Here is a 26,596-nt window from a genome sequence, read left to right as displayed (position 1 = left end):
AACGTACAAGGAACAAACCAAACACAGCCTAGCCGCCACCCCCGGCCGCTTCACCCCACCCACGGCCAGCCCCACAGCCCCAAGCCAGGTCTGCAGCATTGGAGGCCTGGCCCAGGAGACCCCCCCGCAGCAGGGGGCACCCGGGCGTCCGCCCACTCCGTGTTATTCTTCAGCCCACAGCCCGGTTGTGCCCCGCCCCCAGCCGCGCTCCTCCCGCAGCCCGGCCCCAGAACCGCAGCACAGCGTTTTACCACACGAGTTTATTTTAAATAAAACTTAACACAGATGCAGGCTTTGCAACCGGAGTGACGGACCAGACAAGCAATGCAACGGGGAGACGATGGCCAGGGCGGGCAGCAAACCCACCCCAGCGCCCCGGGGGGGGTCCTCAGTGGCCACGGGCAAGGGGGCTCCGCAGCGGGGAGAGGGACGGCGCCGTCCCCACGCCGCGGGGGGGGGTCAGACCGTCTTCTGGCCCGCGGGGGCCAGGTGCCCCCCACCGCTGCCTGCACCCACCCGAGCAGGCAGGCGGCCACGTCGTCAGCCGGACTGGGGTTTCTTTTCCACCCTCCCAGGAACCTGAAGCAACAACCTCCCTCGTCCGAGCCGCATCCCCCCCCCCCTCCCCCCTCCCCCCCCCCCCCCCCCCCGCAGGCTGCCGGGCAGGCACCGACCCCCGGGCAGTGGTCCCGCGGCCGCTGGCTCCAGCCCACCTGCCCCCCCGGGCTGGCAGGGTGCAGGCAGCACAGGCAGCGCACGAGCGCACTCCACCCCGGGGAAAACACCCTGAGGACTCGGTTCTCTCCCTCTCGCTCTCACACAACGGGGCAGGCAGGGACACCGGGGCGGCTGCAGCACTCACATCGGAGGGGTCAACGGAAATAAATACGGGGTGGGGGTGGCGAGGGCCGGGCACGGCGGCCAGAGCCCGTCCCCACCTGCCGGCATAGGTACAGCCGTGCTCCTCGCTGGATGGACATCTATTTATTATGGAGACGGTGGCCTCCCACCAGTGAGGCCGCGGGCTCAGCTGCTGGAGACCGTGATGGCATGTGGACAGTGCAGGGCGAGGCGCACAGGCTCAGACCTCAAAATGTCTATGGTGGGGGAACGGCGCGGGGTGGCGTGGGAGCGTGCCGGGGCTAGTACTCATCCTGGTCCTCTGGGTGTTGCTCTTCCAGCTCGTCATCCTCTGGTGGGGCAAAGCCCTCCTGGCAGGGGGGCACGGGGGGCCATCAGTCCGGGGGTTGTGTTGTGTAGGTGCTCCTGCTTGCAGCCAGCTCCTGCCTCAGCCCCACCACCGCCCCCCGGCATGGTGCAAGGGCTCCAGCAAATCCCAAACCCCCCTGCCCCAGTCACACTGCAAATGAGGCCGGGAGCAGCCATGGGGTCTGGTCCCAGGGAAACCCAGAGAGCAGGATGAGGGACTGGGGATCCTGGTGACAGGGGTGGGTAATGGTGCCCGGCCCTCACCTCTGTGGCGTAGAGGACACTGACGATGCCAGTGATGATGGGGCTGTTCTCGTTCTCATGTTCCTGGCAGATCAGCTCGATGTCCCGCAGTTTGCTGAAGTAGAAATCCCGCTCCTTCTCCAGCCCGTCCACCGTCAGCTTCAGGTCCATTAGCTGTGGGATGGGGGCGTCCAGAAAGCCTTCAGCCCGCGCCCAGAGGGGGCTCAGCACCACCCCCTCCCTCCCACGCCGGGGTGTCCCCCAGCCCTGAAGGCAGTTGGGTGCAGGCAGCAGCGGGCAGGGGCCCTGCCTACCTGCTGGTTGAGCTCCAGGATCTGCGCATCAGCCTCAGTGCCCCCGTTGCGGGTGGCAGGAGAGTTTTTCCGGAGGATGCTGCTGGGGACGTTGGTGAGGCGGGCTGGGTTTGACGTGTTCTTGGGGCCGGTGGGAGAGGTCCTCTGAGGGACTTGACAGCAGAGACGGTGACCAACAGGTTAATGCCGGCCCCGGGGGACTGCCAGCAGGGACACCCCCCCTCTGCATCATGCTGGGTGGCAGGGCAACAGCAGCAGGCAGAGCACTTGGGGCTGAGCCATGACTCCGAGCTGTCCTGCCTTCAGCCTCCCCCCATGCCTCAGTTTCCCCTGGCAGATCTCACCCTCAGCCCCCTTGAGGGGTGCTCGTGGCCTGGCTGGAGTTTGCCAGGGACCAGGGGGTGGGGGGGTGTCTGGCCCTTGAGATGCTCCTGTGGGGCCAGCACAGGGAGCCTGTGATCCCCATAGAGCATCACCTGCAGCCAGGAGCAGCCTGGTAGCCCCGCAGCAATTGGGCACCACCGGGGGATGGCAGCCATGGGATGGGGGAACTTGAGAGGGACAAACCACCCTCAAGCCTGGAGTGAGCAAGAAGATGGAGGCACTGAGCCCTGCCTGGCTCCTCGCAGGTCCCTCTGCCGTCCCCTCCGACCCAGGTGTCCCTGCAGACCCGGTTGCAGGCAGGCAGGCAGCAGAGCTGGGCACAGGCAGTGGCAGGGGTGCGGGAGGGGGACACGCCTGGCTGCGGGCAGAGCGACGTGGGGAGCAGGAGGGCAGGGGTCAGCGCTTGCCGGGGGGGACCCGGACATTACCTGCAGTGCCAATGGGTTTCTTGGGTTTGTTGAAGATGTGATCACCTGGGTTTGGGGGGGGCGCGACGTCCTGGCCCTGCCGCGCCAGCAGCGGGTTGTACTCCTTCCCATCGTAGTTGGCATCAAAGAACTTCTTAAACCACTGGATGAACTCAAAGTTGTCCTGGAACTTGCCCTTCACCAGCCTCTCCACTGCGATGATCTGGGGGGGGACAGGCAAGGGCTGGTGGGGTTGCCCTCAGCATGGGCACAGCCACAGCCATGCCACAGCCACAGCTATGCCACAGCCTGCCCCCCCCCCCCCCCCCGGACCTACTTTGTCCACTCCCATCTTCTTGAAGGCGGCCTGCAGCACCTTGAAGTTGTGGATGTACTCGTGCTCTAGCTTGGCCTGGAACTTCACCTTCCGCAGGTGGACGCAGCCGGGAAACAGCATGTCCATGAACTGGCAGTAGGCAGCCCCTGTGCCGGTCCCACACCATGGCATCAGTGAGGGGGGCCAGCAGCACCCTGCCACTGTTGTCCCCCCCTCCCCGTGTCTGTCCACCCCGCTGGGACCCGCGCCCCACCTGAGCAGAGCTGCTCGATCTTGGTGTAGTTGAGCTGGAGGGAGTCGTTGACCCAGGCGAGCATGTCATGGCGGCTCAGGTTCTCGCTGGTCACCGACGTCGAGTACACATTGACAGCCATGCCCCAGCTGCCGAGAGACAGGCGTCACACCAGCACCGGCACCCCACTGCGCCCCCAGCCCTGCTCTGCTCCGTGCTGGCAGGACTCAGGGCACCCGTCCCACCCGGGGACACCAGGGCCAGGCTGCCATGGTACAGCCCACCGGACCCCCTCACCCCAGCTGTACCCCCCGGTATGGCAGGGGTGGGGGCACAAGGGTCCCTGGCCAGCCCTGTGGTGTCCCACCCAGCCAGGTCCACCCATGCCCCAAGCCACTGGCAGCAGAACCCACCACAGGACACAGATGTGGCACAAGATGCAGCTCACAGGCAAGGGGTCGTGGGGGGATGTGGGCACCACTGAGGGTACAGCTCCTTCCCTGTGCACGAGGCTGGGGGCCAGGGGCTAGTGCCGGCCCATAAGCAGCTTATGGCCCCCCCCTTCCAGCCCTCAGTGGCTGCCTAATCTGCCGGGGCCAGGATTGGGGTCCATTAGAGCAGGGCTTAGAGGGTCAACATCTGCCAGCACGGCCACAAACCCGCTCCCAGATGGCAGAGGGCTCTGCCCGGGCACCGCAGGAATGGAGACCCCACAGCCACTGCCCTGGCATGGCAGAGCACCAAGGACCTGTGCTGCAGAGCTGGGGGCCACTGAGACAGCATCCCACCGGCTCCTGCCAAACACTTTAGAGCAGGGACCGCCCCCAGTGCGAGGGCAGGGTCCCTGTCCCACTGCCCCCTCCCTACGAGCGGGGGTCTCCAGCCCCGCTCCCCCCACGCCTCAGCAGCCGACAACGCATTAATCCGCTCTCCCTGGAGAGGGGGGGTTGCGGGCCTCTGGCCCAGCTGCCAGCTGGGGGCCGCCCCCCCTCACCCCCCCAGCCCCGCTCTCCTGCTGCAGCAGCCCAAGGTGCTGTGTGGGACTGGCGAGGGGGGGCAGTTGCCTGCACCATGCCTGCACCCTGGGCCTGGGGAGGACCCCACCACGCAGGACCCCCTGTTGCCAGCAGACTGGAGCCATGGGTGCAATGGCAGGGGGGCTGTGCAGTGCTGGTGCCGGTGGCTGCGCATCCCCAACTCGCGGCCTTGGTAGCGCCGTGACTCAGCACCGGTGATGCTGGCCCCAGCACCCCCACACAGCCTGGCTGGTTGAACTGCTACCGGCAGCTGAGCTGGCTCGTCCCTCGCGCCAGGCCAGGACCCCCAGCATCCTGTCCCATCCCACCCCACACGGGGCCGTGGCACGCAGCTGGGGGTGTTGGTATTTTTAGCCGCTGGAGCAGCTGGAAAAGAGGCCCCTGCGGCTGCCGTCAGCCCCCAGCACAGTGTGGTGGGCACCCTCTCACTCCCCGGCAGCCAGTGAGGACCAAAGCCACCCATCACACTGGCTGCAGTGTCTGTTCAAACAGCCTAATGCTGCCTGGGGTGCAGGCAGGGGTCCCCCCTCCTCCAGCAGCGCTGAGCTGAGTCATGCGCGGCACAGAGCCAGAGCCACGCGCACTGCGGTGCAGCCGGTAAGGCAATGGCGCTTGTCCACTGTTGGAGTGGGCAGGGGATCGGCAGGCGGGGGGGCTGTGTGTGCTGCAGGGCAGAGGGCTGCCTGCCCGTCCCGGCAAGGAGCCAGTGGCTGGCTGACACCACCCCCACCACCCCCCACCGCCCCCCATCACCATCCTTTCCCGAAATAGCCAGGAGCAGCTGCCAGCACCCTGTGCACAGGGCAGAGCTTGAGCAGGGCTGGACTGGGTGCCAGCACCGTGGCCACCACAGTGAGCCGTGAGGCTGGGGCTGGCCCCACTCAAGCTGGGGGGTGCACAGTGCCCGGACCCAACGCAGCAGCCCACAGCTCTCCCAGCACCCTGCCTGTGCTTTGGGGCAGCTCCAACACAGCTGTAGCCATCGCAGCAGGGAAACTGCCCCAGCCCTGGGGTGCAGTCCCCTCCAAACCTAGCCGGGGCCGGGATAGGGGCACGGGGGTGGCTGGCATGCCCCAGACCCTTGAGAAGCAGAGGGGATGTAGGAACGCATGGGGCTCACCAGGATGCCCTGTGTGGTGGGGTCTGCAGGAACCTTGCTGGGGGGGGTTGAGAAGGCAGCTCCCCACTGGGGATGCTCCCCAGGCAGGCAAGGCAGTGCAGAGCCTGGGAGCACACCCCGTGTGGTCCAATGCCATTCCAGCGCCAGCACTAGCAGGGTGCAACCCCAGCAGAAACCTCAGCTGCTCCCAACCAAGGGCTGAACCCAGCACCTTCCTCATCATCATCTCACCCCGGTACGGAACCCAGCAAACAAAGGGCTGGGGTCAAGCAGGAGGGAACAGCCCCCATAGGCAGGCAACGCACCCCCTGGCCACCCAGGATTTCCACTGCGCTTCCCAGCAGGCTGCCGGTATTGGTGCCCTGCGCCTCAGTACAGCCATGGCTTCCCCTTTGCCAAAGCAAGCCAAGGCCTGTGCTGGCAGCCGCAGGGACAGGTTTCACAGCAGGATGAATTCAGGTGTCACCATGCCAGCCACTCCCCAGCATGCTGCCGCCAGCTGCACCCCGACTCCTGCACATGCTGCCACATGTGCAAGCCCGGCAGGGAGAACCCTGACCCTGCTCCAGCATGCGGCACCACTGAGCACCTGCATGTCCCAGCCCCAAGTGACCAGCATCGAGCTGGAGGTGCCAGCACCACGCAGGGATGCTTGCTGGGGCGCACTGTGCCACCCAGCTCATTTCCAGTCTCTGAAATGCCATGCTGGTCTTCAAAGCCCTTCACCACAGCGCCGAGCACACCCTAGCATAATGACAGGGAATCCAATGCTTGTGCCAGCCCTCCGGCCAGGGCAGGAGCCAGCCCCACCACCTGCCCCAGCCCTGACGCTGTGTGGTGGATGCATCCAAGGCGGGGAGCCTCCAGCTGGGCTGATTTGCATGCTGCCTCTGCTGCCACCTTTTCCAAAAAAACAAACCCACAAACTCAACCCCAAACCTAATAAAAGTAAGAATTTAGCCCCAATTCCCAGCAGGCTGTGGGAGAGAAGCCATTCTGGTGCAGGGCTCGGCACACAGCTGCATTGGTGCTGGGCAAGCAGCGGCCTGGCTCTGCAGGCACTGGGTCCCCGGGGAGCAGTGGCTCGCTTGGCAGCACGGCTCCTGCCACCTGCCCTTGATGCCAGCTGTGCCTCTGCCGCGCAGGCAGGTTGCAGGCACCGGCAGTGGGGGGGGATGCAGAGGTCTGGGGCACAGCCCCCACCACGAGCGGCAGCCCCCCCGCCCCGTGCCGCCTGCGCAGGGCGCCCGGCCAGCCGTGCTGACGGGGCAGGAGGGACGCTTACCGCTGCATTTTAATTGTCCGGCCGCCAAGCTGCTAATCAAGGCCCAACGGCGAACAAAACACTCAGGCGCGTGTCTCTGCCCTGTCCCGCCGGCGCTGCCGGGGCGCGGAGAGGTCGTCCAGCCCGGCTCCTCGTGCCACCGCTGCCAGGGAGCCAGCGGCAGGCACCAGCGTCCCACGCCGCAGCCCTCGCCGGGCCGGCGCGCTCTGGCCAAACAAAGCGGGAGGAGAATGAGGCCGGTGGCCGCACCGGACGTGTTTGCTCAGCACCAAGGCGGTGGTGGCAGCACCAGCTGCCAAGGCCAGGCACCAACTGCACGTTGCTGTGGCTGCCTGGGAGCCGCATGGGCAGTGTCGCCCACTGAAGCTGCGGGTCGGTGCTGGCCCCTCACTGTCTGTGCCAGCCTGGTAGCACCACCGTACTGGGGCGAGCTGGGCTGCTGCGACTCGCAGCTTCTATTTTGGGAGCCATCCCGGGTGGCTTCTCAAGTGACAAATAGGCGAGGGGGGTGGCAGACAACTCAGCGGGGGCTGTGCGGAGGGAGCTGCTGCGGTGCTGCCTAGCTGATCTGGCAGCTGGCAGGCAGCTCCAGGCAGCAGGCAGGGTGGCCCAGGTGCTGGCAGGGGTGGCCACTTGCCCCCGACCGCTGGCCATCACAGACGGCCCCCCCAGTGCCATTTCCCCCTACCCTGAGGGGAGCATCCCCATGCTGTGCTGTCCATGCCACGCCACGCTGGAGCCTGCATGTGGCAGATGGGTTTGCCTGGGAGCAGGCAGCACCTGGCTCTTTGCCGGGTCCATCCCCCAGCACATTCCCTGTTTTCCCGGCTCTTTAGCAGGCAGCAGCACCCGGCCCGGCCCGCGGTGAGGAAAACCAGTCACTCACGCACTGGGAGCCCGTAGCTCCCAACAGTGGTGCTCGGTGCGGCTGCGGTGCCTGGCTGACAGCGATGCGGGGGAACAGGGGCAGGGTGGCCCACCCTCACGGGTCCCCTGCCTGCTCCGCTCTCGCTAACCTAAATAACTTGAAATAGCAGCGGCAGGAGCATGTGCAGAGCGCGGTGCCGCCGGCAGCGCCTCCCACCGCACTTGCTCCCCCCTTGCCTGCGCCGGCATCCTTATCCTGCACAGCATCCCTGAAATATTAATGCCGAGTGCCTTTTGATGATTCAAATTGGGTGGTTGTTAGAGCCAGCGGAGGGAGAGCTGCTCGTCAGCACCTCACAGCCAGGGCAGGGGACACCCACGCCTGCAGGTCTGTGCCACAGCAGAGCATCCCCCAGCCTGGGCAGCCCCTTGCCAGTGCCAGCCAAGCCCCCTGAGAAGCCCCACACTCTCTGGCCATGCCAGCGTGCCCACACTGATTACCAGGGAGAGCTGTCCCCCACTGTGGCCCCACACGTGTGATGGGAAGGAGCCACTATATGGGCACACAGCATCGCCATGAAGCCCCGATCTGGCACCCCTTGGCTCCTGGTCACACTGGGGGTACGGGGAAAGTCTTGGGGTGGCACTGGGGGGCCGGACTCTGCACACCCTGTAAGCACCCTGCACCCGGCTTGGGGGACCTGCTCTTCCCCACGTGCTGAGGTCGTTGGTAGGAGACGGGGCTGAGTGTTCTCTGGTGGGGAGCACCGGGAAGGGCACCGTGCCCCCCATCCCGACACGGGCACTGTTAGACGCTCAGGCTGCCACCCTGCCCGCAAAGGGCTGCCGGTGCCCAGCTTGGTCCTGGCGTGGCACCGTGCCGGAGCCACTGCCACCGTGCCGCTATGAGGACGAGGGACGAGGGAGCACGTCACGCTTTGGCAGGTCACCCGCACCAGCCACCTCACTGTCCCGGACTGCTCTGGCCCAGCCGGTACCGCAGGGGCTCTGCCCGCCGTTCCGGGAGCATCACCCTGCACCGGCACCGGGTGGACAGCGCTGGCCCTGCCTGACAGGCGGGCACCCCGCACCCAGCTGAGCTCCGAAGATGCCCGGTAACCGGCAGGAATGCCCGGTAATCGATGCTGCGCGATGCCGGGCGGCCCCGCCGGTGCCAGGACTACAGCTCCCGGCGTGCTGTGCCATGCCGTACCGGGGCCGCGGCCCCACGGGAGACGCAGCCGGAGCGCAGGGGCGGCCGCCGCTGAGTCAGGCCGGACCCCTCCGCCACCAGCACCGCAGGCCCCGGCCGCCCCGGTCCACGGGCCTCGCGTCCCCAGCCGCGGTCCCGTTCCCCACACGGGACAAGGCCGCTCTGTCCCCGGGCCCCCCCGCCTGTCACAGCTGCCCCATCCCTGGAGGCACCGGACGGACCCCGCCCCAGCCGCTACATCCTCCGGTGTCACCCTCCCCCGCCGCTCCATCCCCCGAGGCCCCAACGGGGCCCCCCCGCCCGGTCCCGGGGGCAGCGGCGCCGGCCGGTGTCGGGATGCAGACGATGGCGGCGGCCCGGTGCGGTGCTGTCCGGTCCGGTCCCATCCCGCCCCGCCCCGCCCCGCCCCACCCCGCCCCGCACTCACCGTGCTCGGGCCGCGGCCGCTCCGGCCGCCGCTCCGCTCCCTCCGCACCGCGCCGGGCTCGCCGGGACCGGGCCAGGACCTCACAGGCCGCCCGCGCATGCGCCGCCGCCGCTGCCTCTACCCCTCCCCGTGGGCGGGGCCGGACCCTGCTCCGCCCCGCCCCCGCCGCCATGGGAACAGCCGGAGCCACGCCCCTCCCGCTGCCATGGCAACGTGGGCCGCGACCGGCCCTGCCTCCCCCACAGCGCCCCCTAGGGGCGGGCGTCGGCTTCTGCACGGCCGGGACTCCCCCGGGATCCCTCTGGGACCTCCCCAGGATCCCCCCTGGGACCCTTCTGAGACCCCTCGGGACCTCCCAGAGGTCCCCATGCCTCCCCTCCCCCCAGCCCACAGGGATGCCCCGGGACACCCCAGCTCTCCCCTTACCCCCCATCCCTACCCTACAGACCCCCAAACCCTCTCTGCACCCATGGGTGCATTCATGCACCCCAGCAGTGTGTGTGCATGTGCCCCCACCCTCCCGCTGCGGTGATGTGCAACTGGCATAGCTGCCTGCAGCGGTGCTGCTGAGATGCCCTCGGCCACATGGTGGCTAGGTCAGCTCCATGTGCCCCCCACATCTCCTCGTGCCCCCCCGGCAGGTCTGCGGCTCCTGGGCCCTGCTTGTCCCCAGCGCTGCAGCCGCGGGGACCCCTGCACACCGGCTCCGGTGCTGCCATGGTGGCCACATGCCAGTGGCTCAACCTGGGGCATCCCATGTGCAGGAGTTGGGGTTGACCTGCCAAGTCTGTGTCCCTGCACACGTGGCGGCCGCTCTCCTCCTCCAACAGTACCCAGCCACGCTCAGGGAATCTGAGGGGGTGTGGGGGGTCACCCTCCCGAGGGCTGGTGTGCCGGGGGCTGACGGACATACATGCAGGGTGGCCATAGGGACAGTCCTGGAGCACACTGCCATGCACACTGGGCAGTGGGGCGATGTGGAGCCCACTGCACACCTCACCCCAGGCTGGCCCCCCCAGCCAGCCCCCCCCAAGCAGGCATCGAGGCTGGGTGCTGTGAGAACTGTCTTTAATGAGCAAACAGAAATGTACTGCAGGTTCCTAAAAACGGCCAATATGCAACTACCCAGGGGCGGGCAGGACCCCCGCGCCCACCCGGCCCCCCCACACACCTACAGGGACCAACTAGGGGGACAGGGCACAAGGGACAACTCACATCTGACACCACCACGGGGCATGGCTGGGGAGGGGGCAGTGGGGCGGGGGCACCCACCGGATAGCACCAGTGCATGGCGGGGGACATGGGTGGGGACCCCGCTCTGCTGCGGCCACAGGGACCCCGACCTGTGCCCACTGTGGGTGCACGGGAGTGTCACCAGCCCCAGGGTCCTCGGCCGCACCGCAGTGGGACGTGGAGGGGTCCTGGCATGGCATGAAACAGGTGCTGCCATCGTGCACAGAGGGATGGGGACGTGTGTGTACGTGCATGGACACCTGCTGAGGAGTTCATGTGTGCACACATGTGCAATGAGCATGCACACACAGAGTGGTCAGGAGCCTGCTAGAACCTTGCACACGTGTGCACACGTGTGTGCAATGAATATCTCACCAAGACCATGCATGGTGTGGCACATGTGTGCGCATACACATGGCAGTGAGGAGCCTGCCAGCACCTTGCACAAAGGGAGGCACACGTGTGCTATGAACATCTCAGACCACGCTTGGTGTTACACACACATGTGGACACACATACCGCAGTGAGAAGCCTGCCAGCACCTCACATGGTGGGATGCACACGTGTGTGCCAGCGGACAGCTGTCAGCCCCACGCTGGTGCAGGCGTGTGCATGCTGGCTGCTGGCTGCCCCGGCGTGGGATGGGCCTGGGCATCCCACAGGGGGCCAGAGCAGGGCGGGGGGTGGGGGCAGCCCGGGGGTGGGAAGGGCGGAGGGGGGGGGTCCCTGCTTCTCCCCTAACGCTAGTGACACAAACCACTTCAGAGTATTTCCACGTGATGCACAAACAAGTCAAAAATTCACTGATCCAAACCCAACGTGCAAACAGAAAAGGGCCAGGGCAGACCCACCCACTGCCCCATCCCCTCCCGCCGGCTGGGCCATGGCCCCCTGGCCCACCGCACCCAGCTGTCGGCTCACGTTGCTGGCACGGCCCCGCCGGCAGGACGGGGGCCAGGCAGGGCCCCCCCGGTGCAAGGGGAGCCCCGCCAGAGCCGGGGTCCCGGCGGGGGTACAGCATGGGGACGGCACCTGGTCCTCAGTTGGGGGACATGTCCCCGGCTTTACCAAATGCCGCTCGACCGGCCTCCGGGGGGAGCGAGAATCCGGGCCGAAGCTCGCTTTGGAACGTGGTCATCGATCTGAGAACCTGCCGGACAGACGGATGGACGGCATGAGGGCCGCCGGTGCCAGGGCGAGAGCCTGATGGCCACCCCAGCACCTCCAGCATGGCCAGCAGCCCTGCTGCCAGCACCCTGAGGACAGTGGGTGCTCTGTGTCCCCCTGGCTCTGTAACAGCCACACTCCTGCCGAGAGTGGTAGGTGGGCACCAGTGCTTGTGCAACTCTGGCCACGCTGGCACTGATGCTCGTGACCCACTGGGTCCCAGCGTCCTGCTCCAGGGGGTCAGAGTGGCCAGGTCCCATGCCCGAGTGTGGTGCCAGCAGGGAGCATCGCCCACAGCTGCTGGCCCCGGCACAGCCAGCACCGAGCTGCGGTGGTGGTGAGCGTGGGCAGCACGGGGTGCCGCAGCTGAAGCCAGCCCCACTCCTGCTCCAGGCCCCCAGGCCCACTCCTGCTCCAGCACAGCATGTGGCTTGGTCCTGTCTGGCACAGGGCAGCGCCATGGTGGCTGCAGGGTGGGATGGCAGTGCCAGCTAGGGCCGCCGGGATGCCCCCCAATCCCTCTGTTCCTGTTCCTGGGGACAAAGGTGCCTGCTGGGGTTGGACACAATGCATGCGCCGGCTCAGTCCTACCTGCCCCAGCCGCTCCCAGCCCAGCATGAACCCCCGCACGGCACAGCCACACGATGGACGGTGCATGGAGGGACAGGCTGGAGGGGCTGCGGGGCCAGGGATGGGGTCAGCTTCCTACTCTGCCACAGGCGCAGCAGGGCAGCATGGCCCTCTGCCTCAGAGATGAGGGGTTGCACCCTTAGGGGTGTTGTTGGTGGGGACACCCTGGATAGGTGAGTGCCTGGCCGGTGCCCGAGAGCCGCCGGATGCGGGGCTGCCAGCGAGCCCTGGAGTGGGGCTGGGCACAGGGCTGGGGCTGCTGGGACCCCCACTCTTACCGGACAGGCTGAAGCTGGACTCGTGGAGGTCCCTCATGCCCCCGTGTCGCGTGGCGGGCCGGGTGGGCGTATCGGCCAGGGGCGTCCCCGTCTCTTTTTTCCCGGCATGCACAACCACGGCCACATCCCCCAGGTATGGGGTACGATCCACACCCCGCAGCTTTAAACTCTGCCAGAAGGGAAAGAAAAAGCAGAGAGAGCGTCAGCCCAGCGGGCACTGCGCCGTAATGGGCGGGGGGCTGCGGCCAGGGCGCAGGGGGAGCATGGGGGGACCCCGCAGTGTGAGCAGGGTTAGGGGTGCCAGGACCTAACAGCGGGGTGCGGATCAGCCGGGTGTTGGGAGGGAAGGAAGGAAGGGGGCCAGGGCATGCTGTGGCATGGGGAGTGGGCTGTGGTGTGGGGAGGGGTACATCTTGGGGGGCACTGAGTGGGACACTGGCTGGGCTGTGGGGCTCCCTGTTCAAGAGGTGCTGGTGCGGAGCGGTGCCAGAGCAGGAGCAGAGTCTGGGGGAGGCAGGTGACCCCAGCGGCGCAGCCCCTCGCCTGTCTCCCTGCTGATGACAAGCCGCACCCACCACCCCCACCCCCCCAGCAAAGTGCAGGTGAGTGTTTGGAGGGGACCACACAGGCAGGTGATGCCCTGTGCCCCCCCCAGCCATGCACGGCTCCAGCCACACACCCTGGTGCTGGCCACCGGTTCCCAGCTCCCTGGGACAGTGATAGGACCCCCTGGCTGTCCCTTTCTCTCACAGCACCAGCACCACGTCCTGCCCCTCCAGTGCACTCTATACACCAAGCAGGGGCTGGTGAAAGGCGGGGGCATGGAGGGGTCCGCAGGACTGGGGGCTGCCAGAGCTCCTGGGTGTCATGCCTGGGCAGCCCTGGGGACCCGCGAGGGGTCTGGTGTGTGGGGGCCGTGCCCCTTGAGCACAGCGGGTCAGCAACGGGACGAGGGGCCAGCGCTGCAGGATGAGGGCACTGGGTCGGGGGACAGAGGTGGGGAGAGGGGCTTCTGTGGCCCCACCAAACATGGCAAGACCTGTCCCACAGCTGGCAAGCGCATGCCCTGGTGTCCCCTCCTGTCCCAGCCATGTGTATCCCTGCCCTGGGGCACGTGGGACCACCATAAGCTGCGAGGTGCCTCAGGGGGCTGCAGAGGGCAGAAAGCCCAGGACAGCAGCCTGCAGCAGGTCCTGACACTTGGCATGTGCCTCACATGCATGTCAGGACAACTGCCAACCAACTGTCCCCAAACCCTCTGCACCACCAGCACGTGGAAGGGTGGGGAGCTGAGGGGGGTCCTCCATCCTACACCCACCCGCAGGGACCGCACTGCTGGTGCTTGCCCCTGGCTGGGCACCACCACTGCCATCCTTGCCCCTGCATGAGGTACACTGCGCTCCTGCTACATGATGTTCCAGGGTGGCACCGACTGTGGCATAGCGTGGCACTGGGGTGGCACAGCACTAGGTGGCACAGACCTGTCCTCCCAGCACTGGCAGCACTGACCCACATTTCTGGGACCACTGCCAATGCTGTCTCCCTTGGCCCCTCCAGCAGCCAGGAGCAAGGCACGGCACAGCCCGTCCCCACACTGTGGCACAGCACTGGCACGGCCCCTGATGTCCCTGTACCTTCTCCCGCTGCACCAACTTCTTGTAGACGGAGTCTGGGAAGGAGCGGAGTGGGCAGAACTTGCCAGTGCCCTCAGCACACATGAAGACACCGTTCTCGTAGACCACACGCCCACGGCTGATGGTGACCAGGGGCACGCCATGGCACCGCATGTTCTCGTAGAGATTGATGTCCCCTCCCTGCACCTGGGTGCTGGCCGAGATGGTCCTGAGTGAGGGGGATGGGGTGTTGAGTGGGTGCCCATCGGCACGGGGAGCCCCCTCCCCAGCCCTGCCGCTGGCTGCACCTACTTGGTGGCCTCGGGGTCCCAGACCACAACATCGGCATCTGCCCCGGGGATGATCCGGCCCTTGCGGGGGTACAGGTTGTGGATCTTGGCAGCGTTGGAGCTGGTCACTGCCACGAAGCGGTTCTCATCCATCTTGCCCCCAACCTGCCACCGGAGCAGGGGAAGGGTGAGAATGTGCCTGGCTGCATTCTGCCCCAGCCCCACAGTGCTGCCCAGCTGCCTGTGCCCTGTCCCTCGTGCTCTGCACTGCCCCCCCCAACACTTTGCAAGGGGCTGCTGGGGCTATGCCTTTTACTAGGACCCACTGGGTTGCACTGGGGAGCACCTAGCCCACCCCATGCTGGAGGGCAAATGCTGCCCAGGACATCCTGTGGGAGCCAACAGAAGGGTTCTCCCACCCCAGGGCCCTCCCACCCCAAACCTCAGCCCAAGCCAGCCCCACTGCTGAGCCCCCCAAGAGCCAGGGAGGCCGCCTCATCCCAGGGTGCCTGTGGGCGGGGGTGGGTGTGCAGGACCCCGTACCACACCACGTTCCCAGATGATGTTCATGCGGTCCTGCACCCCACTGACGCCGTGGGGGATCTTGGTGAAGTCCTCCTTGCCCATGGCTTTCTGCTTGGTGCTGAAGGGCCGGTGGTCGGAGGCCACGATGTTCAGCGTGTCACTGTGGGAGGATGGGGCTGCTGATGGCACTGCTGGGGTGGCTTGGCCACAGCCAGCCAGTGGCAGGGCCCACAGCCAGGAGCATGGTGCCTGAGGAGCTCAGCGCCCAGGGAGTGAGGTGCTTGGGAAGGAGTGTGTGCAGGGAATGGAGCACCTAGGGAGTGGGGTGACCAGGGAACAAGGTGCCTGGGGAGTGGGGTACCCACACAGTGGGGTGCCAGGGGAGGTCAGTGCCAAGGGAGTAGAGTGCCTCAGAAGTGGGGCACCCATGCCATGGCGTGCCTGGGGATCAGGCTGCTCAGGGAATGGGGCACCCATGCAGTGGTGTGCTTGGGGAGCTCAGCGCCTAGGCAGCAAGGTGCCTGAGGAGTGGGGTACTCATGCCAGGTATGCCCAGGGAGCTCAGTGCCCAGGGAATGAAGCACCCGTGCTGTGGGCTGCTCAGGGAGCTCAGTGCCTGGGGAGCAGGGTGCTCAGGGAATGGGGCATCCATGCAGTGGGGTGCCTGATGAGCTTAGCACCCAGGGAGCAGGGTGCCCAGGGAGTGGGGCATCCATGTTGTGGGGTGCCAACGGAGGTCAGTGCCTGGGGAGCAAGGTGCTCAGGGAGCTCAGCAATTGGTGACTGAGGTGCTTGGGGAATGGGCACCTAGCAGTGGGGTGCCCAGGGAGCCCAATGCCTGGGGAGCAGTGTGCCTGGGGATTGGAGCACCTAGCATCCCAGGTGCTCAGGGTGTGCTTGGGAAGTGCAGCACCCACAGGGCAAGGCCCTAAGGGAGCACAGTGTCTGGGAAGTGAGGTTCCCAGAGAGCCCCGTGCCCACAAAGTGAGGTGCTGGGAAGCTGGGGTGCCCGAGAGTAGCTCAGGGAGGGGGGTGCTTGAAAGATTGGGTGTCTGGAGCATACAGCACCAGGGGAGCAGGGTGTCTGGAGAGCAGGGTGCCTGAACATGTGGTGCTGGGGTGCTGGGGCAGCCAGACAGCGTGGCACCTAGGAGAAGAACACCTGGCCATGCTGGACAACTGGGGATGCTTGGAGACAACCAACAAGCATGGCAACTGGGGAGGGGGTGCTGGGAAGTGTGGCTGCAGGAAGGGGGTGCCCAGGGCATGGGGTGCCCTGGGTGCCTCACTTGGCGAGCAGGCTCATGAGGTAGGCAGAGGTGTTGGTGTCCAGGCGCAGCGGCGGCACGGTGACGTAGGCAGCAGCATGGAACCAGTCCTGGTGGTAGTAGTGCAGCCCGGTGAGCGTGGCGTGCGCTGTGGTCGTCTCCGCGTACACCACCTTCCCTGCCAGGGCGGAGGCACACGCGTGGGGCTGGGGGCAGCAGGGCACACGTGCAATGGAAGGGTGCACAGGGGCAAGTGTGCAAGAGCATGTGTGTGCTCTACCGGTACTGCTGCAGGCAGCGTGTGCCCCCATCTGGGCACAAGCCCTGTGTCCATGTGTCCTGTGTCTGTGCAAGCAGAGCTGCGGGTGCCCGGTGGCTGTTGGCCCATGTGCGCACACGTGTCCGAGAACACATGCACACACATGTGCTCATGTGTCTGCTCCTGCCTGTGTCCCTGTCTAAGAGTCCACATGTCCCTGTGTGTCCCCATAGCTCCTGTGCCGCACATGTCCATGCCTCTGCATGTGACACAGCCCTGCATGTGCCCATGTCCATGTCCCTTTACACCCAGGACCTTCCCGGTGCCACATGCACCCTGCGTGTCCCTTGTGCCTGGGTGTGTCTGCATCCATGCACGTGCCCCTTGTTCACACACGTCTGTGTCAGTGTGTGCCTGTGTCCCTGCATGTGCCCCACAACCGTGACCCTGCACAGGCTCATGCCTGCATGTGTGCACTCCTTCACCTGTGCCCGTGTCCCTGCGTGTGCCCATGTCCCCACGCGTGTGGGAGCAGCCCCCACTGCAAGAGGCGGGGCCACAGGATGGGGCGGAGCTACAGGGAAGAGGTGGGGCCTTGACCGAGAGCGTGGCCAGATGGTCGCCACCGCATGGCCCCCATCCCGGGGTATTTTGCCCTAGTGGGGCCAGTCCACACCTGCGCACTGAGCCCAGGGGTCCATGTCCCACCCCACTGCCAGCCCGGGGTAGGGGGCACATCCTGCCCTGGGCAGGGCCACCCCTAGGGGTGCCCATCCAGGCGTCCTACCTTGCATCTTGGCGGCTGCAATGACATCCCCTGCAGACATGCTGGAGACGTTCACCAGGTAGATGGGGCAGTGGGTCTGCAGAGAGGGTGTCAGTGTCACCATCCCCACAGTGCCCCAGCTCCGCAGAGGCATCCCTGTGCCCCTACCAGGGCGCTGGGACCTCCCCATGGAAGTGGGGCACCCACCCCCAGATGTAGTGAAGGGGGATGCCCCAGCGGCAGGAGGAGGTGGGATACCCATCGTGGTCTGGCACAGCCATGTGCCACACACCCAGCTCACTTAAGGGGCGGGGACCCCGGCGCAGACCCTCAGCAGCGAGGTTCAGTCCTGGCTGCCCAGCGTGGGACCACTCACCCTGTTGGCAATGGTGATGACACGGTGTGTGGCCTCGGCTTCAAGCTGCGGAGAGAGTGGGCAGTGAGTGCATGGCACAGCATGGCAAAATGCCCCAGCTGGGGCACGGTGCACAGTCAGGCATAGTGGCACTGATGGGTGGTGCAAGGATGGGCATGCAGATGGGTGCACGGATGGCACAGATGGGTGCATGGGTGGGTGCACAGGCAGTGCCAGCTATGAAGATGCTCCAGAGCATCCAAGCCATGTCCCAGGCCACACTGCCTGTGCGGTGACTCGGGGATGCCAGCTGTCACCTACCTCTTCGGGTCGGCTGATCTCAATGCCCTCCGGCCCCGTGATGCCCAGGTCCAGCGCCTCCTTTGCTCCCTGGGGAATGGGGCGCTGTCAGCGTGGGGTGACACAGGGGGCTCTGTTTGCCCCAAGCACATGATGGGATGCCCATCACTGCTGGGCACCCCCCAACCCCAGTGCTCACCTCAGCCACCAGCTCGCCATTCTCGGCATGCACCCGGGCGATGGCACCGATGTCACGGCAAGCTCGGAAGACCTGGTAGAGCTCGCTGTCCCGCAGCATGTACAGGTCCTTGTAGGTCATGAACATCTGGAAGGAGTTCACCCCCTTCTCCCGCACCAGCGTCTCCATCTCTGCCTTCACCTGTGCCAGGACAGGGGGGTCAGTACAGTGGCGGGGGGCATGGCAGCTCTGGTATGCACAGGCAGCTGTGAGACCCTCTCCCTCCCAGTTATGGGGCAGATCTGGGATGAGGTGCCCCCCACCATGGGGCAGGGACCAACTTGGGGACACAAGATGCAGGATTTGCGTGTGTGTCCCAGGGTGATCTGGGGAGTGACAGCTGCTGGCGGGGGGGATTTTCTTGCCGTGTCGTGCCATGATCTGGCCCTGGCCTGGCTGCATCCCTGGTGTGTCGGTGGTGGGGGGCACCTGCTCCACACCCATCCTCCCCTGCTCTGCCTGGGGAGGGTCTGGCCAGGCCACGGGGTACACTGGGGCTGGGGTCTCCCTGCAGTGCGGCTGGGAGCAGCCCAGCTTCATTCTGCTCTGGCAGCTTTGGTGGGCATTGCAGGGCCCAAGCGTGCTGTGGGACGGGGTCTAGGCACCAAGCAGGGCCAGCCCCTCTGGCCACCCCCATAGGGGTCATGCTGCAGGATGGGGTCCCCCCAGGTTGGGATCACTGTGCCCAGGCACCCTGGTCATTTTCCACCCCAGTGGGGGGCTCAGCCCCGCAGGGAACCTCTGTCCCGCTGAGCCTGGATCAAGGCAGCTCAAAAGGCAGCCTGGGGGCTCAGCCCAGCCCACCCCAACAAGCAGCTAATGGGATCAGCAGGGTTGGGAATTAGCCCCGACCACAGCAGCTGCTCCTGGGCACTTGCTGTGCCAGGGGGCTGGAGCCACACTGTGCTGGCATGGCTGGGCTCACCTTGGGTGCCCACCAAGTGATGCCCATGTGCAGAGCGTAGTCGCAGCAGACCTTGGGGTCGGCCAGGCTGCGGCATTTCTCATAGGCGTCCAGCAGCGAGGTCTCCTTGTCAGGCAGGACGTGGCCGATGATCATCGTCGTCCCTCCCACCAGGGCTGCCTGTGGGTTACAGGGGACACCAGCGGTGTGGGGCCGATTCGCCCCACAGGAGCGGTCTCTGCTGCCCATGCTGAGGGGTAGCACTAATCCTGCCCGGCAATGAGCAGGGCTAATCCCCTGGGTGGCCAAGCTGGGATAGCTGCATGTGGGGCACAGTGTTGCCTGCAGGCAGGGATCCCCCAGCATCACCCTGGGGTGCCAGCCCACCCCTCACAGTGCCCTGGCCTTGCTGGCACCTGCCCAGTTGCAGCTGCACATCTGGGTGCATGACATCTGGAGAGTCTCAACCTGCTGCTCACTGGGGCACCAATGCCTCCCTCCAGCACTGATCACTGGATTTGGGGTGTCAGGGGGATGCCCTACCTGGGCTACCCACGGGCCTGGGCAGCAGGGTCCCCACAGGCCCCCCCAGCTGCGCCCCCCACATGGGGCCCAATCTGGGATGGGGCTGCCCAGCCCAGCCCCAAGCAGCACAGGGGCTGCAGGGAGAGCCCCCCGGCCATGGCAGGTGCGGGCAGCAGGGCAGGCACTGTCGCACCTGGCAGCGTCCCCAGCTCACCCAGCCTGGCTGATCCCCAAAGCTCCTTTACCAATTGGCCCTGGCAGGCTGACGCAGGCCAGTGGTGCCGGCACAGGCTACAAGGCAGCCTGCCAGGATGGGGATACGGAGCAGGCACGCCATGCCTGTGGTCGCTGCACCAGCCCCCTACCCTCCAGCACACCTCTGTGCCTCTCCAGACCCCTTGCTGCACCATGGCATGGGGCTGGCCCCCCATCCCCTTTGCTGCAGCAGCCATGGGAGAGCTGAGCCCCCTGCCCAGGGACACTAAGCACCCCAGGGCCGGGCACGGCCAGTGCCACAGCGGCACAATGGCTGCTCTGTACAGGGTGCTGGAGCCAGCCAGCCCCAGCACTGCCCAGGACAAGCCCGCGCCGGTCCCTTGACACCTCCAGGCAGCGGCACCCGGTGCATGGCACCACTGGCCCACAACAGGGCCCTGCCACACAGGGAGGGGCAAGCCAGGCTGGCACCACAGAGCACCCCCATGGCAGTGTGCTGAGCAGGCCTGGGCTTGCCATGCCCTGGTCTGGAGCTGGATAAGCATCCCCCCCCAGCAAGGTCTGCAGGGCACCAGGGGGTCCCCAGTGCAGGAGAGAGCACATTCGCTGCATGCGGGTGGGCTGCACCCCACGGCGACTGTCCCTGCCAGCGTGCCCACCCTTCTGCTCACCCTCTGGGGCTGGCAGCAAACATGGCCAGGCAGGGGAGCCAGGCTGCCGGATGCCTGGGCCAGGGGCTCATCTGCCAGGAAGTGGCATCTTTCACTCTCTGCCCCATGCCAGCAGCATCACCTCATGGGGAGCACAACTAGCAGTGCGTAGGGAGCCACGAGAGCAGAGGGGCCCCATGCTGGCACTGGGTGCCAAGTTCCCAGTGAGAGAGGAGGATGCTCACAGCAATGGGACCTGATGGATGGGGACACAGGGACAGGCAGTTGCCATGCCAGGCTGTGGGGGAGCTGATGCTGCTGGCTGCCCGCAGTGCCGGGGCAGAGAGCCTGCCCACACCACACAGCTCCCACTGGTGGGCTTGCCTGGCATCCGATGCTCCATGCTGACCCCCTGCAGTACCACAGCGGCCAGGGAGCCTTCCCTGAGCTGGGAGCAAACCCACCCAACCAGGGCTTGGGGTGTGGGCAGGTAGCATACCCGGGGGGGCGTGGGGAGGGGCTGCGGCCAGGGGGTACCTTGGTGCCATGGTAGAAGTCATCCACGCAGGTGGCATTCATGAAGGTCTGGTGGAAGTGGGTGCTGGTGTCAATGCCGCCCGGGATGACGAGCTTGCCAGTTGCATCAATGACCTTGGCCCCACCAGGGATCATGAGCTCACGGCCGACTTGCTGGATGATGCCATTCTCAATGTAGACATCTGCCTCCAGCGTGCAGTCGTCGTTCACCACCTTCCCCCCCTTGATGAGGATCCGCATGGTGGCCGCGTTGGCGAGCATGGTGCTGTGAGGGCAGGTGTCAGCCCTGGGGCAGCTGTGGGCTGCCCCAGTCCCATGCAGCCCCCCGGGGCCGGGGGTTGCTCAGCCCCATTGCCTGCTATGGAGGTCCCAGGCTGGGTCAGTGCTGCTGCCAGGGGGGTGAGTACCCCTTGTCAGCATGGGGTCCCAGTGCAGGCAGGCAGGCAGGCAGGGCTCTGGGCAGCTCCGCGGCTGCGCATCTAGAATGCCCATCCCCGCCCTGAGCCATGTCAACACTGGATTATCCTGGGAAATCCACAGAGCGGGGGGGCCCCGGGTGCCAAGTCAGGGGCTGCCACACTGCTGAGCCCCCCTACTCCAATGACATTAGCCTGCACCCGGGCCAGTGCTGCCTACCTTGCAGTCTCAGCACCCAGAGCCAGCCACAGAGCAGGGCTGCTGGACCCCGAGCACTGCCAGCCCCACACACTGCCCGCCCTGCTTCCCCCGGCTGCAGGGTGAGGCAGGAGGCTGAGCCTGGCTGCTGGTGTTGTGTCCACCAAGGGGATGCTGCTGGGGCTTCTCCTGGGGCACAAGTACCCATGCCTGGGGGAAGCTGCCTGCCTTGTCCCGGCAGCACTGCAGGGCAGCCAAGGCTGGCATGGAGAGTGCCAGGCTGGCACCACTCACCAGGACCTCTGCCCCACAATCCCGCATGGTGCCAGCTCTGCTGGAGCCCCCCTGCACTGCTCCAGGGCTGCTTTCTCCACAGACCCCCGGCAGCAAGGGGCGTCCCCAGACACAATCTATAACTCATTTGGTAGATTAAGGTCAAACGCAATCGACCTGCCCAAGCAGGGACGGCACGTGCCGGCTGTGTGGGCACCCCGGGAGTGCAACCCACCCTGGGGGCATGAGGTGGGCTGGGACTCCCCCAGAACCCACCCCGACATGCCTCTGTAGGGACTCACTGCAGGCCCCCCCCCCCCCCCCCCCGCCCAGGGCCCCCCAGCAGCGCTGCCTCCCCTCCTCCAGACAGCCAGGGCGCAGGGGTGAGCAGCACAGCACACTGCCCAGACTTGCTGCCCTGACTGTGGGGAAGAGCCCACAGCAGTGCCAGGCCAGCACCGAGCAGCCCCGGTGTGAGCAGGGCCCCAGTCCCACCCAGTGTTCCCAGGCCCCAGGATGGGCACAGCACATGCTGTCTGTGTCACGACGCTGGGGCCAGCGCCGAGCCGTGGGGCAGAGGGTGCTGCTGGCAGGAGCATGGTCCCTTGCGGCGGGGGACTGGCCCAGTGCCCCCACAGCCTTGCCGCTGCTCCATGCGGATACCGGGGCACTGCTCTGAAAGGACTGTCCTGAGCATGTGCCAGCAATTCCCAGCCAGCCAGCAAAACGCCTGCTCGGCAGCAAATGGCTTCCCCGGGCGCTGGACCTGGCCGGGAGCAGTGGCAGCCGGCGAGGCTGAGCTGGGACTTGCCGGCAGCTGAGCATTCCCGGCACTGTGGGCAGGAGCAGCTGCTTGGGGAGGGTGGGTGGCCGTGCCCACCATAAGGCCACAACAGTGTGGGGCTGGGGGCACTGGGAGCCCTTCCCCAGCCAGCTCCTGCCCCAGGGCTCTGTGATGGTGGTGCCAGCCCGTGCCTTGTCCCACTGCTCACTGTGGCATGGATGGCAGCAAACACCTGCTGGGGTGCCGTGAGCAGCCCCCCTGCCACAGGGAACGCTCCTGGGAAAGGCATCCCTCTCCGGGCCAAGAATGCTGCTGCCATGCACAGCTGCGCCAGCTGCCGAGGGGTGGCAGAGGAAAACGGGTCCTGGAGGGGCCAAAGTGGGATGGCAGTGACCTTCCTCCTGGCAGCAGCTCCTTGTGCAGCATGCTGCGCTGCCATGGCATGCTGGGCACCAGCACCCTAGCCTGGCTGGTCCTGGGCAGCCCCTGCCCATACCTGCCCCCCAGCTCTGCCTCAGGCACCTGGGAAAGCCACTGCCCTGTGCAAGGGCTGTGCTGGGGGGCACCCGGACCCATGGCTGCACTGCTGGGGACAAGAGGGATGAGGGGGACAAGGGGGCAGCCCCAGGCAGAGACGTGCTGAGCCCCCACGCCAGCAGCAGCTGGGATGGGGCAAGATGCCAGCCAACCTTGGTGGGGTGAGCACCCACAGGACACGTGGTGGTGTCCACTGACCCCATGAGCCCCCCCGGACCCCAGGGCAGGGGATGGCTGGGCAGGATGGTGCCGGTGTGGCACAGAAATGGGGGTGCAGGAGGGAGGTGGTGCATCATACCCTGAGATGAAAGCAGGTTGCTGTGATGGACAGATCTGGAGCGCAGCAGTGCATGGGAAGGCAGCCCGTGCCAGCTCCCAGTGGTGCCACAGCACCCTCCCACCCTGTGGCATGGGCAGGGCCCCCTAGCATGGGTTGGGGATGGGTGGGGAGATGTCACCCACTGTGACCGATGCTGCAGAGACTGGGATAGGAGCTGGGCACCCCTGGGGTCCCACACAGCCTGGCCAGCCATGGGGCCTGGCTGCCGGCTGGATCTGTGAGGTCTGGCACAGGTGGGCTCTCCAGCCCCACAGCTCTGGCCCCATAAGCAAGCCGGGGGAGAGGGTGGCTGCTGTGGGTGTGCTGGGAGGGGGTGAGTGTGCCAAAGCATGGCAGTGTAGTGGGCAAGCAGCAGACACACCAGGGGCGAGTTGGCAGTCGTGGGGACACGGGATAGCCCAGCCTGGGCTGGACATAATGCACAGGTGAGGGCTGGCAGCTCCACACACTGCCCATAGCTTTGGCCACCGTGCAGCTGCCCATGCTGCCACCTCCGTGCTCCCCCTACCCTGCTGCGCCGGGCCCCTTTCCTGCCACCTCCTCAGGGGTTCCAGCCAGTCACCCCCTGCACGCAGCGCCGGGAGAGCCCTGCTACCCCTTGCCTCCTGCACCACCAGCTGCCGCTCCAGCTGGCACACCGGTCCCCATGCCCACCACAGCCCCTCTGACATGCCAGTTCCCCCCCAGTCCCCCCAACTCACGCTGAGCATCCCCAGGGGCTCTGTCCCTCTGTCCCCCAGCCCATGCTGCAGCGCCAGTGCAGCACAGCCTGTCCCGGGAACACTGGGCTCTGGCCTGTGCCCCAGCAAGCCGCTGCGGTGCGGTGGCACAGCCAGCATCAGGCAGCAGCGGTGGCGGCTGCTCGCTGGTGCGGCAGGCAGGAGCTTTCTGTGAGACAACAGGTCCCCCCGGCAGGGCAGAAACACAGCGTCAGCATTGGGGGGGCCGCGAGCATCCTTGGGGACCCCCTGCCCAGACCCACCACCATAGCCAGTACCGGTATGCCACAGGCTGCCGGCTCAGCCGTTCTTGGGTGCTGCCGGCAGCCTGGCCGAGCCCTGGGAGGCGGGGGGCCGCAGCGGCGCTTCCCGGCATACAAAGCAGCACAGCCATCTCGGGGGGCTCGCAGCCCCCCAGCGCCTGCCGGCTGCTCTGCTAGCCCTGAGCCGTGGGGGCTGGCGGGGCGGGGGTGCAGGAACAGCTGTGACCCGGGCAGGACAAAGGGACCCCTGCCCCAGCAGGGGCTGCCGGGGGGGCACCTGTTGGGGCCGGGGTGGCTGCTGGGCCTGGCCTTTGTGCCGGGACGGTGGGGGCTGCGGCGCGGCCGCACACAGAGCTGCATTGTGTGGCGAGGTCAGGGGCTGCTCCCACACCAGTCCTCCCATGGCCCCTCCACCGCCCCCCGCTTTTGTCTGTGCTGGAGAGCCCCCTGGCACCCATCCTGCCCGGCACCTACCCTGCCCCACCTGGGCCCTGGCAGGGACTCTCCTTTGTCAGGGGCCAGGCTTGGTGACCGTTCCCTCCTGGGCAGGATCAGCCCTGCCAGTGACACCAAACCACCACCACTGCCTGGCCCTGGCTGGAGGTGGCAGCTGGGTGGCCATCTCCCCCTGCCTGGGAGATGCCTCTTGGGGGTCACAACTGTCACATCCCCCTGCCCTGCCCTGTCCCCGTCTCCATGACTGACACAGCCAGGCTGAGCACCTGCATCCCGCTCCAGCGCTGCCTGTGGGGCCCGGGCTGCCCTGCCCCGCTGCCGGGGTCCCACTGATGTCCCCCCCGGCCAGGATGAGCTCCGGTGCTGGGGTGACTGAGCCACCACCCTGGGAGGGTTGGTGACACCCAGGCTGCCCCGCGGTGACCAGGGGACCATGATCCATGGGTGAAGGGCCAGGGATGCTCCGGCAGAGCCGGTCACCTGGATGCTGCAGGCGTGCAAACAGCCGGTCCCGGTCCCCGCGGGCACCTTGGCACGGCACAGCCACACCCGCGTGGGTGCTGGGGCGCGCTGCCGCCGCAGAGGGGTGCTGGGGCCCGGCAGGACCCCCAGTCCCGCTCCGGGCTCGGTGCTTGGCGTGCGCCGGGGACCCCAGGGTGTGCCGGGTGGGTGCGTCGCGGCTGTCACTGCGGCAGGCCGGTGGCATGCCGGGCACCGCACCCGGGGGTCCTGCCAGCCCCTGGGGGGCCCGACCCGGGGCTGTGGCGTGGGGGGCACTGGGCAGGGAGCCGGGCTGCCCGCTGCCGGTGTGGGGTGCCGGGTAGGGCGCAGCCCCGGTGCGGGGGCGGACGGCGGGCGAGGGGTGGGGGCGCCAGGGCGAGGGGCGGCCCCGGTGATGCCGCGGCGGGGCCCCGGTGCCCGGTTGCCGGGGGCGCGGCCGGGTCCTGGCCCCGGGGCGGCCCCGCAGACAAAGCCCGGTGCCGCCCAGCACAAAGGATGCTCCGAGCCGGGGCGGGGCCGCCCGGGAGCCCCCGCGGAACAATGGGCCGGGCCCGGTGGGACCCCCGCCTGCCCCCACCACCCCCCGCCTGCCCCCACCACCCCCCGCCTGCCCCCACCACCCCCCGCCCGCCCTGGGGGCCCCACTCCGCCGCGCCCCGCGCACCTGCTACTCCGCACCCGGTCGCGACAAGGCGCAGACGAGGGAGCCAGGCCTGCTCGGGCGGGGCGGCCCCGTGGCCACACCCCGCCGAGGCGAGCCCCTCGCGCTGCCGCGACACCATCGCCCTGTCGCGACGGGTGACTCGCCGTACGTGGGCGGGGTCCGCACACAACCTTTCTGCCCCGCGATAGCCCACAAGGGTTCCCATGCGGAGGCGGCGAGGCACTCCCCCTCCTCGCCTGTCGCGATGCACGCACCTGTCGCGATTATGCCACCCCCCGCGACAAGTCAGGTCCCACCGGTGCGGGAACGTGCGGAAACCGCTCAGCCCAGCCCAGCCCACACAAGCCGAGCCGAGCCGAGCCAAGCCAAGCCAAGCCAAGCCAAGCCAAGCCGGCCCGGCCTGGCCCCGCCCCGCCCCGCCCGGCCCCGCCGGTACCTCCCGCTCCCGCTCCGCTCCGCTCCGCTCCCGCTCCGTGCTGCGCCCGCCGCGCTCCCCGTCCGCGATCGCCTCTCACCCAAACCTGCGCGGCAGGGGCAGGGCCTGCCCGCCACCTCGGCCAATCGCCGCCCGTCTTCCCCGCCGGGGGAGGGGCCCAGCCCCCCCAGCAGGGTGCG

The 26,596-nt window shown here is 67.2% G+C and overlaps 2 protein-coding genes across 7 annotated transcripts; both read right to left on the bottom strand.

Moving 5' to 3' along the window:
* Positions 1–242: 242 nt before the first annotated feature.
* On the bottom strand, positions 243–9,218 carry MAPRE3 (microtubule associated protein RP/EB family member 3). 5 transcript variants are annotated; one of them, XM_037392755.1, is made up of 8 exons: positions 9,076–9,211; positions 6,569–6,774; positions 3,148–3,275; positions 2,895–3,040; positions 2,579–2,780; positions 1,767–1,918; positions 1,474–1,626; positions 243–1,211 (listed from the first exon to the last, which is right to left on the bottom strand). In XM_037392755.1, exons 2-8 carry the CDS (start codon positions 6,574–6,576, stop codon positions 1,143–1,145), a joined length of 858 nt encoding a protein of 285 aa, XP_037248652.1. In that variant the 5' UTR covers positions 6,577–6,774; positions 9,076–9,211; the 3' UTR covers positions 243–1,142. The 5 variants fall into 5 exon arrangements, with proteins under 5 accessions (XP_037248652.1, XP_037248654.1, XP_037248656.1 ...); XM_037392757.1 differs by having other exon boundaries at positions 2,624–2,780; XM_037392759.1 differs by having other exon boundaries at positions 2,895–2,981.
* Positions 9,219–10,129: 911 nt separating this feature from the next.
* DPYSL5 (dihydropyrimidinase like 5) lies at positions 10,130–26,496 on the bottom strand. 2 transcript variants are annotated; one of them, XM_037393027.1, is made up of 13 exons: positions 26,418–26,496; positions 20,830–21,094; positions 18,923–19,081; positions 17,959–18,138; positions 17,781–17,849; positions 17,481–17,525; positions 17,126–17,201; positions 16,101–16,257; positions 14,830–14,971; positions 14,309–14,451; positions 14,018–14,225; positions 12,384–12,552; positions 10,130–11,458 (listed from the first exon to the last, which is right to left on the bottom strand). In XM_037393027.1, the coding sequence occupies exons 2-13, from the start codon at positions 21,088–21,090 to the stop codon at positions 11,373–11,375; spliced, it is 1,695 nt and encodes a 564-aa protein (XP_037248924.1). In that variant the 5' UTR covers positions 21,091–21,094; positions 26,418–26,496; the 3' UTR covers positions 10,130–11,372. The 2 variants fall into 2 exon arrangements, with proteins under 2 accessions (XP_037248924.1, XP_037248925.1); XM_037393028.1 differs by lacking the exons at positions 12,384–12,552; positions 26,418–26,496 and having other exon boundaries at positions 20,830–21,929.
* Between the last annotated feature and the right edge of the window lie 100 nt (positions 26,497–26,596).

The sequence above is a fragment of the Falco rusticolus genome, chromosome 6 (assembly GCF_015220075.1).
Source record: "Falco rusticolus isolate bFalRus1 chromosome 6, bFalRus1.pri, whole genome shotgun sequence".
In the NCBI taxonomy this organism is placed as follows: domain Eukaryota; kingdom Metazoa; phylum Chordata; class Aves; order Falconiformes; family Falconidae; genus Falco; species Falco rusticolus.
The sequence above is the reverse complement of the archived record's forward strand: the minus strand, read 5'-3'. Positions and strand labels throughout refer to the sequence as shown.